The sequence below is a fragment of the Phoca vitulina genome, unplaced genomic scaffold (assembly GCF_004348235.1).
Source record: "Phoca vitulina isolate PV1807 unplaced genomic scaffold, GSC_HSeal_1.0 scaffold7, whole genome shotgun sequence".
In the NCBI taxonomy this organism is placed as follows: domain Eukaryota; kingdom Metazoa; phylum Chordata; class Mammalia; order Carnivora; family Phocidae; genus Phoca; species Phoca vitulina.
Window position 1 is genome coordinate 8,090,566 of NW_022589710.1, and position 15,266 is coordinate 8,105,831.

General features: G+C 36.3%; 1 protein-coding gene across 9 annotated transcripts in view; it reads right to left on the minus strand.

Annotated features, from left to right (window-relative positions):
• HEATR5A (HEAT repeat containing 5A) overlaps positions 1-15,266 on the minus strand; it is a 108,713-nt gene that overhangs the window by 50,910 nt on the left and 42,537 nt on the right. For all 9 annotated transcript variants that reach the window (XM_032404890.1, XM_032404886.1, XM_032404889.1 and 6 more), the window contains 5 exons: positions 13,318-13,427; positions 7,659-7,822; positions 7,382-7,557; positions 2,428-2,533; positions 1,393-1,583 (listed from right to left, as the gene is read on the minus strand). In XM_032404890.1, the coding sequence (XP_032260781.1) occupies positions 1,393-1,583; positions 2,428-2,533; positions 7,382-7,557; positions 7,659-7,822; positions 13,318-13,427 (747 nt within the window). The remainder of the gene's footprint in view (positions 1-1,392; positions 1,584-2,427; positions 2,534-7,381; positions 7,558-7,658; positions 7,823-13,317; positions 13,428-15,266) is intronic.

Below are 15,266 nucleotides of genomic sequence, written 5' to 3' on the forward strand. Positions count from 1 at the left end.
GAAGAATGGGATTTGAACCAAGTTTAGTAATCTGACTCTAAACTTCCAGCTCTCTCTCTCTTTTTTAAAGTTTATTTATTTATAATCTCTACACCCAACGTTGGGCTTGAACTCACAACCCCGAGATCAAGAGTCGCACGCTCTACCAACTGAGCCAGCCAGGCACCACCAGACTTCAAGCTCTTAACCAAATCAGTCACACATATTCAGTAAACTGGAAGGTCAAAGTGCTACTTGCATTACTACTACTACTACTACAAATATAACTTTATATACATATATTACTAATATAACCATGAACTTTTATTTGTGGTTGTTTTATTCTTTCATATTACTTTCATATTTATTATCTCATTTACCTTAACACTGTTAAGCAGACAGGGTAGTATTAACAACCTTCTATTTGAAATAGAGGATATTTCCCCAAAGATACAAATGTAGTGATCTGAAGGGGCACCTGCACCCCAATGTTTATAGCAGCAATGTCCACAATAGCCAAACTATGGAAGGAGCCCAAATGTCCATCAACAGATGAATGGATTAAGAAGATGTGGTATATATATGCAGAAATCTTGCCATTAGAATGATGTGGATGGAACCAGAAGGTATTATGCTAAGTGAAATTAAGTCAATCAGAGAAAGACAATTATCATATGATCTCACTGATATGTGGAATTTAAGAAACAAAACAGAGGATCATAGGGGAAGAGAGGAAAAATAAAACAAGATGAAACCAGAGAGGAAGACAAACCATAAGACACTCAATCACAGGAAACAAACTGAGGGTTGCTGGAGGGGAAGGAGGTGGAGGGACAGGGTAACTGGGTGATGGGCATTAAGGAGGGCATGTGATGTAATGAGCACTGGGTATTATATAAGACTAATGAATCACAGACCTGTACCTCTGAAACCAATAATACATTATATGTTAATTAATTTAATTAAAATTTTAAAATGTTAAGAAAAACAGGAAAACTAGCTGAGAAGTTTACTCTTTGCTCATGATCTCAGAGCTGGCAAAAATGAAAACATAGTTTAAGCTTCCTGATCATGACAGCATACAGCCTTTACTCTTTCCAGTAGATTGTTATTACTACCTATTATCTATATTTTAAATGATAAAACTCTGTGTCTCCCAGAGTCCATTCCACTGATAGCCAATTATACCACTCATATATTGGTAATCTTTCTCTTATTATATAAAAACTAAAGCCAAAGTAGTAATAGTTTTATGTTCTAAGATGAGCAAACCCTTCATTTGAAAGTATCTGTTTTTATCAATTTTTTCTGAGTTAATTCCCAGGATGAAGTTTCACTAGTTCCAAAAAAATCAACAAACTATACCCAGTTTTGACATATAGTGTATGAGTATTAAATAAGAAATTCACTTACTTGTCAAAGCTGACTTGAGCTAATGCAGCAGTAAAAGCTCCATCATCAACCACTTGGGCTAATCTAGCCCATGCCTCTGCAGCTGCACATCTCAAGAGGGGGTTGGGACTTTCTAGGGCTCCCATCACCAACGCTAGGGCAGGTCTTCTCATTTCTTCTGGACCCAAATTTCCCTTGGAGATAGCTAAGTACTGAAATATGTAAAGAATAATCCAAACTTATAATTGTAGTAAATTTCCTTTTTTAAAAAAATTTATTTTAGAGAAAGAGAGCGTGAGAGCAAATGCAAGTGGAGTGAGTGGCAAAGGTAGAGGGAGAGAGAACCTCAAGGAGACTCCCTGCTGAACGTGTAGCCTGACTCAGGGCTCAATCTCACAACTCTGAGATCATGACCTGAGCCGAAATCAAGAGTCAGATGCTTAACAGACTGAGCCACCCAGATGCCCCTGTAGTAAATTTTTGAATCCAGTTTGGAATGAATATTCTGGTTAAGCAAATACGCTCATACTTGGATTACTACTTAAACACACACACAAACACTGAACACCCAAAAATAATTTGATTTTTCACAGAAAGTTCTTTAGAAGTTTAAACCTCCAGGCAAACAATATGGTAATTGATTGTCACTATAGTATATATGTGTTCAGAAGAACATTAATAGGAATTTCCATAAAATAACCAATGAAGTGTATTATATTTTAGTTAGAAACAATAAGTCATAAATGCAACAATAAGCCAGATTTGGCCCATAGGCCATAGTCTGCCAATTTCTGGTATAGGATATTAGGCTGAGTAGGTTATAGCATGTTCCTAAGCCAAGACTTCAGGTTTAATTTCTGACTAACAAGTTTTACATAGAGAAAAAGTAAAAGGGGAATTACAAATCCTGAAACATTTTCATTAGGAGATTAAAAAAAAAGGGAAGGGAAAAAAAAGCAGCAGTTCTTTAAAAACACCTTCCTCCAACCTACATAGTTGGACATAAATTAGAAAAGAAATTAATCAAACACCCCAATTTTAAAAAAACAGAATTACCTTCAAGAAACTAGAGAGTGAAGAAACAACATGTAACTGAACTATTTGTTGACGAGCTCCTTTTGAGTGCTTTACACTGTCCAAAAGCTGTTCCAGTATAAAAAGCCTAAAATCAGAAACAACAAGATTTAAAAGCAAATAGTAAGACAGTGAATTTGCTAATAAAGATAAAGTAAGCCAAAGGGCATTACTAAGTATACACTGCTAATCTGTTTTGTTGCATTATTTTGTGGGAACTGCTAAAATGAGATAAACTCTTGCTGAATATACTAAAACATTTTAGGAAAAGAAAATATATCGTAAAAAATACAAAAACATTTTGATTTTGTGTCATTCTGACAGTGGGCGAGAAACATTATTATGTGAGAAAAACCCCACGAAAGTATCACTTAATAAATATTTACCTGGAAAAATTCTATCTCAATAACTATTTTCTAAACAAAGGATATCTTATTTTTTCTTCTTTTCTTTTTTTAAGTAAACTCTATGCCCAATGTGGGGCTCAAACCCACAACCCTGAGGTCAAGAGTCACATATCCTACTGACGTAGCCAGCTGGGCACCCCTAAACAAAGGATATCTTAAAAGTTACATGCATCAACTTTCTTGTTCTTAATAATAGGACTTAAATGGATTCAAATACATAGCTTCATCTTAAAGGTAGCACCAACTTATGTCATCTATAGTTAATGAGAATCAGCACAGCTCTTTGAACTCCCAGCTGTATTTTAAAATGTACTTAGGATCACACTATATATTAACATAATTTTAACTCTTCTGTTTCTCATTTAACATTACCTCCTAAGCACCTTTCAAATCATTCTTATTCTTTGGTAACTTTCATGAAGCCAAATTTTACTGTGCACGTGTATTACAATTGGTTCAATCATTCTACTGACAGCAATTTTTTAAATTTCACAATTCTAACTATGATGGATATTAGTTTTGGTCTGGGTTTGAATGTGTCCATTAGCTATTTATGTAGCTTCTGTGAATTTTTTTTTTTTAAAGATTTTATTTATTTATTTGACAGAGAGAGCAAGAGAGCACAAGCTGGGGGAACAGTAGAGGGTGAGGGAGAAGCAGGCTCCCCGCCAAGCAGGGAGCCCGATGCGGGGCTCGATCCCAGGACCCTGGGATCATGACCTGAGCTGAAGGCAGACGCTTAACCATCTGAGCCACCAAGCGCCTTGCTTCTGTGAATTGTTTTACATGTCCTTACAGCACTATGCTTTTCCTCTCTCTCCATCAACCCACAATTATTTTACAGCATTTATAGCAGTGGTTCTCAACCTTGGCTGCATGTCAGAATTACCTAACGAGTTTTTGAAAATTTCAATACCCAACATACATGCATACCATACTATTAAATCAGAATCTACATTTTAAAAAGTTGTCCAAGTGACCGCAATGTATTGTCAAGGGTAGAACAATCTTCAGATGAATTAAGTAATTCATTCTTTGCATTTAGGTGCAAAATGCTTCAAAGTAAGCACAAACAACACATGCACAAGATCAATCATAGCTCTTTTCTGTATAAAATTATTTTGGCTTATACACAACAATGAATCATGGAACACTACATCAAAAACTAATGATGTTATGTATGGTGATTAACATAACAATAAAAAATTAAAAATAAATAAATAAATAAAATTATCTTGGCATTCTAGAACTTTAAACATTTTAGTACTTTAAAATTACCAATGCAAAGTTCTCTTACTTTTAGAATCCTATAGTCAAAACAGAGAAAACCAAATGATTTAAAGACAATTTAATTTCTAAGTACATAAATAAAATATGAAAAACCTATTTCTAATCTTAGGGCAATTTCATGTTATTAAAGACTTTCTTTTAAGCTGTTTAAACACAAAGCTAAGCACAATGACAACAAAATGCTTTGAAATATTCAGATGCTGTTGTTAAATATAGATACTTTGGTTAAAAACATTTTTTTTCCCTCTAGGAATGTAAAGACCCAAAAGAAAAAGGGTCTGCCATCTTAAACAAGTATCATATTTTGGATAACAGGATATTAGAAACTTAACTTTCCTATTTATGTAGTTTCTCTTCTCTGGTCCTCTAATGACACCCAATGGAGACTGCTGAGAGCTGCTTATGACCCACTTTCTGTATCTGGGATCCTGCCAGACCATTTCCTTTAAAAATCTCCAAAGTACTGCCTACTATTTTTATTCAGTTAGAACACACTATGTTTTGTTTTTACCAGGTCTCAACATTTTTATTAAAACAAATAAAACCTCTCCCTTAAATATATATTCATTCTATATACTATTTTAGTCCAGGTGAGGTTAAAAAAAACTTAGCATTCTTTTAAGTTAAATTTTAGAACAAAAAATAATTTTCCTAAAAAAAAACCTTCTCTAAGAAGTATATTCTTTTCTTTTTCACTTTTTGTCTTAGACCTGTCAAAAAGAGTGGAGCCATTTAAGAATATGCTTAATTTAAATCTTTTCCCCACAAGGCCACCCCTGTTTCATCACTGTAGTCAATGCTATATTAAACCAAATTAATTATTTTAAATTGTATGCTCTATAAAATGGTACAGTTACAAACTGGTTCACTCCCACCCTATTAATTCTTCTCTTTTTTTCCCTTAAATATGTATTTATTTATTTTTAAGATTTTATTTATTTATTTGAGAGAGAGAGAGAGAGAACACAAGCAGGAGGAGTGGCAGGCAGAGGGAGAGGGAGATACAGACTCCCCACTGAGCAGGGAGCCTGATGTGGGGCTCGATCCCAGGACCCCGGGATCATGATCTGAGCTTAAGGCAGACACTTAACCAACTGAGCCACCCAGGTGCCCCAAGATTTATTTATTTGAAATTAAGAAAGAGGGAGGGAGAGAGAGAGAGAGAGAGGGAGCGCACTCAAGCTCCCATCCAGGAGCAGGGGGAGGGGCAGAGGGAGAGGGAGAATCTCAAGCAAACTCCCTGCTGAGCTCAGGCTCAATCTCATGATCCATGAGATCATGACCCAAGCTGAAACTAAGAATCAGACACTCAACCGACTCAGCCATCCAGGCGCCCCTCTATCAATTCTTTATTTGCCAGAAAGAGGGAGAGAGAGAGCACAAGCAGGGGGAGCTGTAGACAGAGGAAGAGGGAGAAGCAGGCTCCCCACTGAGCAAGGAGCCTGGTGCGGGACTCAGTCAATCCCAGGACTCTGGGATCATGACCTGAGTTGAAGGCAGACGCTTAACCAACTGAGTCACCTCAGGCATCCCTCCTCTATCAATTCCTCTTCGAATATTCCAGACTACTATGATTTTCCTCTCATCTTTTAGTGCTACAGCATTCATTTACAATTTGGTCATATATTGTCTTAAATACGTTAAAGCCACAACTTTATAGTTACAGCATACACAGGGAGCTATAGGCTACAAATAAATTTGGGAAAAACATCATCTTTTAAAATTTAAGCTCTGAAAAGACATCAGTGTGTGTGTGTGTGTGTGTCTGTGTATATCTTATACTGAGCAAATACTACCATTGTTTAAAATAAAACGACATGAGGCTATTAACAATCAACATAAAAAACAAACATAAAGTTTTATTCATTATTCTATCCACTGAAAGTAAACTATCCAGAGACATGCTTCAAAAATGTGTTCCTGGGGTGGGTGGCTGGTGTAGTTGGTAGTGCATATAACTCTTGATCTTGGGATTGTGAGTTCAAGCCCCATCTTGGGACTAGAGCTTACTTTAAAACCCCCCAAAAATGTGTTGCTCACAAGATTCAAATATTTTTGTGAGTCTTCATCAAAAGAGACCAAGGTAAATTCCCCACCTAATTGATATTCTCTGGAAAACATAACTAGATAAAATGATATAAAAGCTATGTATCTAGTTGCATGTTATTATTTTTGGTTTAGCATGCTAGAGGCAGACAGGAAGGAAGGGAGGGTGGGAGAGAGTGGGGAGGGAGGGAGAGAGAGGGAGGAAGTGAAAGAGAGAGAGAAAGAGAAGAGAGGGAAGGAAAGAATATGAATAAATGAGGATAGTTACTAATTTATAAATTGTTAAAAGCATAGCCTATGGGAGAAATTCACATTGCATTTAGTATCTCACATAAAAACAATTTACTGGATACTAGATACAAGTATTTTTTATCTCCAAGAAAGGTATTATCTCAGTTATCAATTATGAAACTGTCATCCTCAATAAGAAATCATTTTTAGTCTTTGATATTTCAAAACTGAGGTTTACTTTGAGTGGACTGAAATCTATCAAACTTAAGACTAATCAATTTTAATCTAATTTTTGAAATCCACCAAACTAAAGACCTATAATGGCTCCACAAAGCGTTGAAGGTAAGAAAGCTTATGAGACCTAATCTAAGCAGAAAACCAGTGTTCTTCTTTGTACAATAGCTCATAAATCAAAATTCTAATACCACTGCATTTTTTTGTTGTTCTTTTTTTTTAATCACTGTGTTTTTTTATTTGTATTTTCAGCTAGATGATAAGGTAATTATGGGTAAAGTAGTATATCCACAAGCCTAGCAGTTTTCAGTTTAATTTAATCATTGAATTTAATCATTGACTTAATTACTTATTAAATATTAGCCAGGTGAATAATTACAAGAGCCTTTATCTCACCTACAACTGTCATCTGTAAGAACTCTTTTATGCTAATAAAAACTTTTTTTGAGAGAGAGAAAGAGAAAGAGCACACATGCACCAATGGGGGGCAGTGGGGAGAGAATCTCAAGCAGACTCCGCGCTGAGCCTGATGCAGGGCTCACAACAGAGATCACAACCTGAGAAACCAAGAGTCGGACGCTTAACCAACTACATCACCCAGGCACCCCACTAATGAGATCTTCTGATATTTTTCTTATGCATCAGTTCTCTATTATGCATTCACTGAACCAATGACCAATCCTTAAATATTGGATTTCAGGATAAGTGAACTACTAAAGATGATTTACCTTTGGGCTTCTCCCACATGAGCACATACAACTCCAAAGAGCTTGACTGCAGAGCTAATAACTGATAGTATTGGAGGTAGGGGCTTAGGCACTGAATCTCCCTCTACATCTTTCTCATAAATAGAATAAGGGTCATACTCCAAACTTCCACAAGCAATACCATTACCAAGCAGGAGCTAAAACAAAACAAAACAAACAAAAAATATATATATATAAGGTATTAAAATGACTGTTCACAGAATGAGTCAACCCAAGAGTTACTGAAAAATGACTCTACCTGTTCTTCGATAAATCTATGGTCAGTCTCTTGTAGCAGAGGACTTAATATCACAAGATCATCCTGATGACAGAGGGGTGGAAGTAAAAATGCCGATGCTGCCACCTGTATATCAGAGGCAGTCAGGTCAGCAGCCAGCTCTTTGAGGACAGCACAAAGGTTTCCTGTTGAGTTACAGAAAACAGCAATTAGCAATTTACTAAAAGCAGTTAACTGGTTAAAGTACAGGGTTCAAAAAACCCAGGCAGAGCTTTAATCTAAACATCAGCTAACTTTAATCTATTACAGCCAAAGATTTTATCTCATCCTTAAAAAATACACTACAAACAAATGGCTCAACTGGTCCTACTGGTCACAAGACTAAGAATAGATACTGAAAAGACATCTCAAAGTATGTGTACCTCATGATACTGACTAAATACTACCATCATGTTAAATAAAATGACATGAAGAACAAAAACAGAATAAAAAAAGATGAATACAAAAGCAGATAAATTGTATTTATTTTAAAAAACCATAGCTTAAAAAATCTATAAACATTCGACATGTTTTTTATTATGGAAAATTTCAAACATATAGACAAGCAGACATAACAGTATTATGATACCCCAACTCCTCACCACCTGAGCATATGACTGTCATACATCTTGACCAGCTGGATCAATTTTGTTTCACTACACCTCCATCCACTATCTCACCACCTCCCATATTATTTTGAAGTAAATCCTAGAAGGCATATAATTTCATCTATAAATATTTCCTTATGTATCACTGAAAGTTAAGGACATTTTAAACAATCCTATTATAATATCATGTTTTAAAAAACACTTAACATCAAATACCCATTCAGTGTTCAAATTTTCAATTGTCTCATAAATGCCTGTTTTTGATTTTGACTGAATTAAGATCTAAGTGAAGTCTACATGTTGTAATTAGTTGATATATTTTAAGTCTCATTCAATCTAAAGTTCTTCCCTCAGGACACCTGGGTGGCTCAGTTGGTTAAGCATCTGGCTTCAGCTCGGGTCATTATCCCAGGGTCCTGGGATCGAGTCCCACATCAGGTTCCTTGCTCAGCGGGGAGTCTGCTTCTCCCTCTGCCTGCTGATCCCTCTCTGACAGATAAAATCTTTTAAAAATAAATAAATAAATAAATAAAGTTCTTACCTCTACTTTTCCCTGTGTAATTTTTTTTTTTTTTAATTTGAGAGAGAGATAGAGAGATGATGAGAGAGAGCACGAGGTGGGGGGCAGGGAGAGGGAGAAGCAGGCTCCCCGTTGAGCAGTGAGCCTGATGCGGGGCTTGGTCCCAGGACCGCGGGATCATGATCTGAGCCCAAGGCAGACGCTTAACGACTGAGCCACCCAGGTGCCCCTTCCCTGTGTAATTTATTTGAAGAAATGAGGTTTTTCTGTAGAAGTTTCTACAGCCTGAATTTTTAGAATATATGCCCCAGTGCAGTTTAATTTGTTCCTCTATCGTCTGTATTTTTTTGCAGATTAACAACTTGGAACTTGGATCCACAGAGGATCCATTTTATTTGTGTTTCGGGGGCCATCCTAGTTTATAGACAGCACTGCAATCTTCTATAAGACATGCGGGGGGTGTGCAGAGTGCCTGGGTGGCTAAGGTGGTTAAGCGACCAACTCTTTTTTTTTTTTTCAAAGATTTTATTTATTTATTTGACACTGAGAGAGACAGCAAGAGAGGGAACACAAGCAGGGGGAGTGGGGGAGGGAGAAGCAGCCTCCCCACTGAGCAGGGAGCCTGATGCGGTGCTCAATCCCAGTACCCTGGGATCATGACCTGAGCTGCAGGCAGACGCTTAACGACTGAGCCACCCAGGTGCCCCAAGCGACCAACTCTTGATTTTGGCTCAGGTTATGATCTCATCAGTGTTGTGAGACTGAGCCCTGTGTTGGGCTCCGGGGTTCCGAGCTGGGCTGGGTGTGGAGCCTGTTTAAGATTCTCTCTCTCCCGCCTTCTGCCCCTCCCTCCACTCTAAAAAAAAAAAAAAAAAAAAAGACATGAGATAGCATATGGTTGTTTCTCTTATATATACATTTTGAAAAACTGGTCCATTATCATATTGACCTGTCATTTCAAAGATATTTACAACTAAGTGTGGAAACAGTTTCTCTATTTCTCATTTATTTTTTTAAAGATTTACTTATTTTACAGAGGGAGAGAGTGTGGTGAGGGGGGGAAGGGGAAAGAGAGAGAGAATCTCCAGCAAACTCCCCACTGAGCATGGAGCCCGATGTGGGGCTTGATCCCACGACTCCGAGATCATGACCTGAGCCAAAAATCAAGAGTTGGATGCTCAACCACCTGAGCTACCCAGGCGCCCCTTATTTTATTTTTTTTTAAGATTTTTTTAATTTTTAAGTAATGTCTATGCACAATGTGAGACTCAAACTTACTACCCTGAGATCAAGAGTTGCATGCTCCATGGACTGAGCCAGTCAGGCACTCCTCTCTCTTTCTCTTTTTTAAAGTTGTTTTTTTTTAAATATTTTATTTATTTGACAGAGAGAGACACAGCGAGAGGGAACACAAGCAGGGGGAGTGGGAGAGGGAGAAGCAGGCTTCCCACGGAGCAGGGAGCCCGATGTGGGACTCGATCCCAGGACCCTGGGATCATGACCTGAGCCGAAGGCAGACGCTTAACGACTGAGCCACCCAGGCGCCCACTCCTCTCTATTTCTCATTTAAAGTGACTGCTCACCTCAAAGTCCCTGAACTTAAGAATGATTACATTTTAAAATGCAAATACGCTTTTTTGGGAACATTATTTATTTGAGAGAGAGTACGAGGAGGAGCAGGAGGAGACAAGCAGGCTCCATGTTTAACTGACTGAGCCACCCAGGTGCTTCTGCAAATATGCTTTTTTTGTAGAAATTTCCAGGAGGAGCAATTTCCAGCGTGGAGAAAATTAAAACACTTGAAAGGTCCATAACAAAACTAAAATAGGAAATAAAAACTAAGAACCCAATTTTTACTCCACAAACTTCGGAAAACTAAGTCATTCCTACGACAAAAGTCTGCATCTGCTGGACAACCAGTCATTTAAATTCTTACAAATAGGTCCCATTAACAAAAGCAATTTCTTACTCTGTCTTGTAAACTTACTTTTTGACAACTCATTGTACCAACCAGTATCATCAGAACTTTAAACTTGTTTTGTTACTTAGCCATATTTTGAATTAATGAGATGTATAATTTTAAAGACTACTATTTCATTTTGTGTTAAAAGATTCAGAAATTACTATAGGTTATTATTGTATGATGAGCCGTTATTTTAAATGTCAGTTGATATTTTAATGGTAAAGTTCTGACTGTTATGCTCCATACACATAAATCTATTAAATAGAATGCCATTAAAAAAAATTAAAAGTCTTAGGGCACCTGGGTGGTTCAGTCAGTTAAGTGGCTGCCTTCGGCTCAGGTCATGATCTTGGGGTCCTGGGATCGAGCCCCACGTCAGGCTCCCTGCTCAGCGGGAAGCCTGCTTCTCCCTCTCCCTCTGCCTGCCTACTTGTGATCTCTCTATCTCTGTCAAATAAATAAATAAAATCTTAAAAAAAAAAAATTAAGGGCGCCTGGGTGGCTCAGTCATTAAGCATCTGCCTTCGGCTCAGGTCATGATCCCAGGGTTCTGGGATTGAGCCCTGCATCAGGCTCCCTGCTCGGCGGGAAGCCTGCTTCTCTCTTTCCCACTCCCCCTGCTTGTGTTCCCTCTCTCGCTGTGTCTCTGTCAAATAAATAAAATCTTAAAAAAAAAAAAAATTAAAAGTCTTTAAGGAAAAAAATCCTTAATTTTATTTCCATAGTTTTAAAGATGGAAAAAAGATAGCCAAGAAATGGCAAATTATTTTTTTTGGTTGAAACATAAAACTATTAATACCTCCATATTCTCATTTTTCTATGAACTAATTCTTCTTTAAGTAATGTTAGACAAATAAACTTGAAAAAGATAAAGAAGGTAAATATAGATTCTATTTTTCAAGAAGTTTATAGTAATTCCTGACTTTGTCTCCCAGTGAACACTCTGGAACTGATTTAAAATCTGTACACTTTATATTCATTATTCCTTTAGGACTTCTATTTTTTTTTTTTATTCCTTTAGGACTTTTGACTGCATTCCCAAACTCCAATTCTGAGAAAAAAGTACAAGACTTTGTTTTTTTCTTTAAGTCTTTTAAGGGAAGACTTATATTATCATTTATTAGAAGACACAGTGTAGATTTTAAGTTGAAATTCTGGTATTCTTAGATGTTTAATGAAGACCTGAAAAAGAAATCATTTTTTTTCATCTGTAGTTTGAAAATAAACTCTAAAATACGGTAAAATTGATATAAATATCTAAACGGAATTGTTTTTGCCAGGACCTGACAGCTATCAGAGGTATAGAACACAGAAATTATCTCTAGGGCTTTTATATCTAGGAGGTAGCTCTTATATACTAAGAGATAGTATACAATGAGAAGGACCTATCACTAAGTCTTGACTGTTAAGTCTCTTGCAGGTTACCTATAAATAGGTATGCAGCACAGCATGAAGCAGATCTATAATCTTGATTCCACTATTTACTGCATATATGTTCTTGAGTTGGTTTTTGTAACTTCTCTATGCCTTTATCTGTCAAATAAGGAAAATGTAACCAGCTCACTGTATTATTCTAAGATAAATGAGATAATATATACAATTTCTATCACAGTGCCTGGCATATAGAAATGATTCTTTTGATACAATTCCTGAGAAATGACAATCACCCATTTTTTTCCAGTTCTTCATATACTAAATGATTACTTTGTATCAAACATTTTGCTAGGTATATTTGTGAACCAGGAAGAAAGGCAGTACCACACTCACATAATAATACCACTCATATAATAATAAAGGCCAAACAGAAGTTACAGGTTAATATTTTGAACTACTGTGGTATATATGATACTGCATTTACCTGTAAAATAAGGATATAAGCCAATAAATGTATTCGTACAACAAGCAGATTTGAATAATCAACTTAATATGTTTGGCTGGGAACTATTAAGACTAAAAAAATATGAAGTTCCCAATGGAGACCATTTAGAACTTTCACCTCTTAAAACATGCATCTTGAGTACTTTAGCAGCAGGAATATAAAGTTTGTAGGACTAATTTTAAAATGAAGACAAGTTTATGTTACCAATCATAGTAAACTAGTAATCTAAGGTCATATTTGAACCCATAAAGGCAAAACCTACACTCTAAACTTTAGAAAATCAATTATACCTTGGTAGTTCAGTATGAAACTTTTGTTTGGGCACAGCGAATGGAACAGTGAAACAGAACGTGTACAGTAGATCATCAATGTAGAAGGAAACCCTAGAGTAGAATCAAGACCAATCTTTGTGACTCATTCTCTTCCACATGGTGGAACTACGGACTTTTTTCCCCAGAGGAGAAAAGAAAGCAAGACATTAAAAAGTAGGTTTTTAAAAAAATTTACTTTATTTACCGTATAATGGTGAATACAATAGTTAAGACTGAACTCCCTAAACCCCCTAGAAATAAGGTACTAAATAAACGCCATATCATTCATTCATTCGGGTATTACTTTCCCAGCACTGTCCTAGCCACAAACAGTAAAATGTTTTGGTTTAAAGCACATACCTTCATAGGTTTCAGGAGGTAATAAAATCAGTAATTCATAAAGCCTTTGCCTATAAACTACTGATGGTGTTTTCAAAGTGCTTCCATATGTTTTTAGCACTGAAGAAAGCCTTAAAATAAAAGAAAAAGTATATCTTAAATGTGTAAGTTATATAGGTTGAATATAAAACAGCTATACGTATTATTAGCAAACATTAGTGCTCCTTTATGTTTCTTTTTTTCCATTTAAAAAAATACTGTGATGATAAGTTATAAGAGGTATTATATGTGTCACACATGGAAATTATTCTACTATGTTTCCTATCACACTCCATACAACAGAACTATATATTCAACTTAGATCTCTAAGGCCATCAGTATTTTGTCTAAAAACAAACTCTTACTAAATTCCACAATTTACAACTTGGCATTTGTAAAACAAACAAACAAACAAAAGTCTATTATTTGGAAAAGGAATCATATGGAAGGAAACAAACAGGAAACATAAATATGCAGGTAAAATCCAAGTTTTTGTTTGAAACTTGATCTGGAATACCATCACCAAATAGGAAAAAAAAGCATCAAAATATGCAAAGATCATAAAACAAATTCTCTTTTATTCTTTTTTAATTTTTAAAAAGATTTTATTTATTCATTTGACAGAGAGAGAGAGCGAGCATGAGCAGGGGGAGGGGCAGAGGAAAAAGCAGACTCCCCGCTGAGCAGGGAACCTCATGTGGGGCTCAATCCCTGGGATCATGACCTGAGCTGAAGGCAGACGCCTAACTGACTGAACTACCCAGGTACCCCCAAATTCATTTTTAATAAAGCATAAGTCAAGCAACGTTTCCCTAAAAGTTTCAATCACAAAATCTTTTCTTTCTTTCACTTTCATGTACTTTTTAATCTTCTGTTCATTACCACTACTGGTACAAAGGCGTCATTTTACTGATGTTCACTTGTCTAACAAATATTAAAGGAGTACTGCTCTTTGCAAGGTACCATGTTATCAAATGGAATATGGTCTCCATCATTTTAGCAACACAGAAATACAATGGAATTACTTTAGTGTGCCAGTGGAATAAATCCACTAAACTGTCACAGCATGAGGTTTCCAGGTACTCTAAGAAATTCTGGCAGTTTTTATTCATTTGTATTTTCTGGGAAACTAATACTATTTCTAGTTTCTAGAAGAAATGAGTTAATTTTTTTTTTTAAAGATTTTATTTATTTATTTGACAGAGAGAGACACAGCGAGAGAGGGAACACAAGCAGGGGGGAGTTGGAGAGGGAGAAGCAGGCCTCCCATGGAGCAGGGAGCCCGATGTGGGGCTTGATCCCAGGACCCTGAGATCATGACCCGAGCCGAAGGCAGACGCTTAACGACTGAGCCACCCAGGCGCCCCAGAAATGAGTTAATTTTTGAGTTGTCACTGTATTTTTTAAAAGTTGGTACCAGTTTATATCATTCAGTACAGTTAACAACATAAAGAAAACATTTCTAAAACCTAGGTAGAATTTTTTTAGTTATGGAAGAATAAATCCACTACATTTTTGTATTTCTCCAAAACCAGATGAGAAAATTACAGATGACATATAAAAACAACTTCAATCATATTAACAAGATGTTAAGAAGTTATGAATTATATTTTTAAAAATTCCACAATATTTACCTGATTTAAATACAACAAAATTTAGTTCAGAGGGGTGTGTGTGCATGTATTTTTTTTCTTACAAAAAGTAAGATTTTATTCAAAACAAATAAGAATTTAAGAAAGCATTGCTAGTGGTTTCTGCTTCTATTAGGAGGGTGCATCAGAGTCTCTGAAGGCCCTTCAGCTACAAATATACTTAGATCCTAGATAAAAGATAATTTACATTGCTAGGCTTGCAGAAAGGGACCGTTCCTAGGCTACACCTCCATGCCCCTCCAACAAACAAACATAAAAAGCATGAAACAAAATATGAGC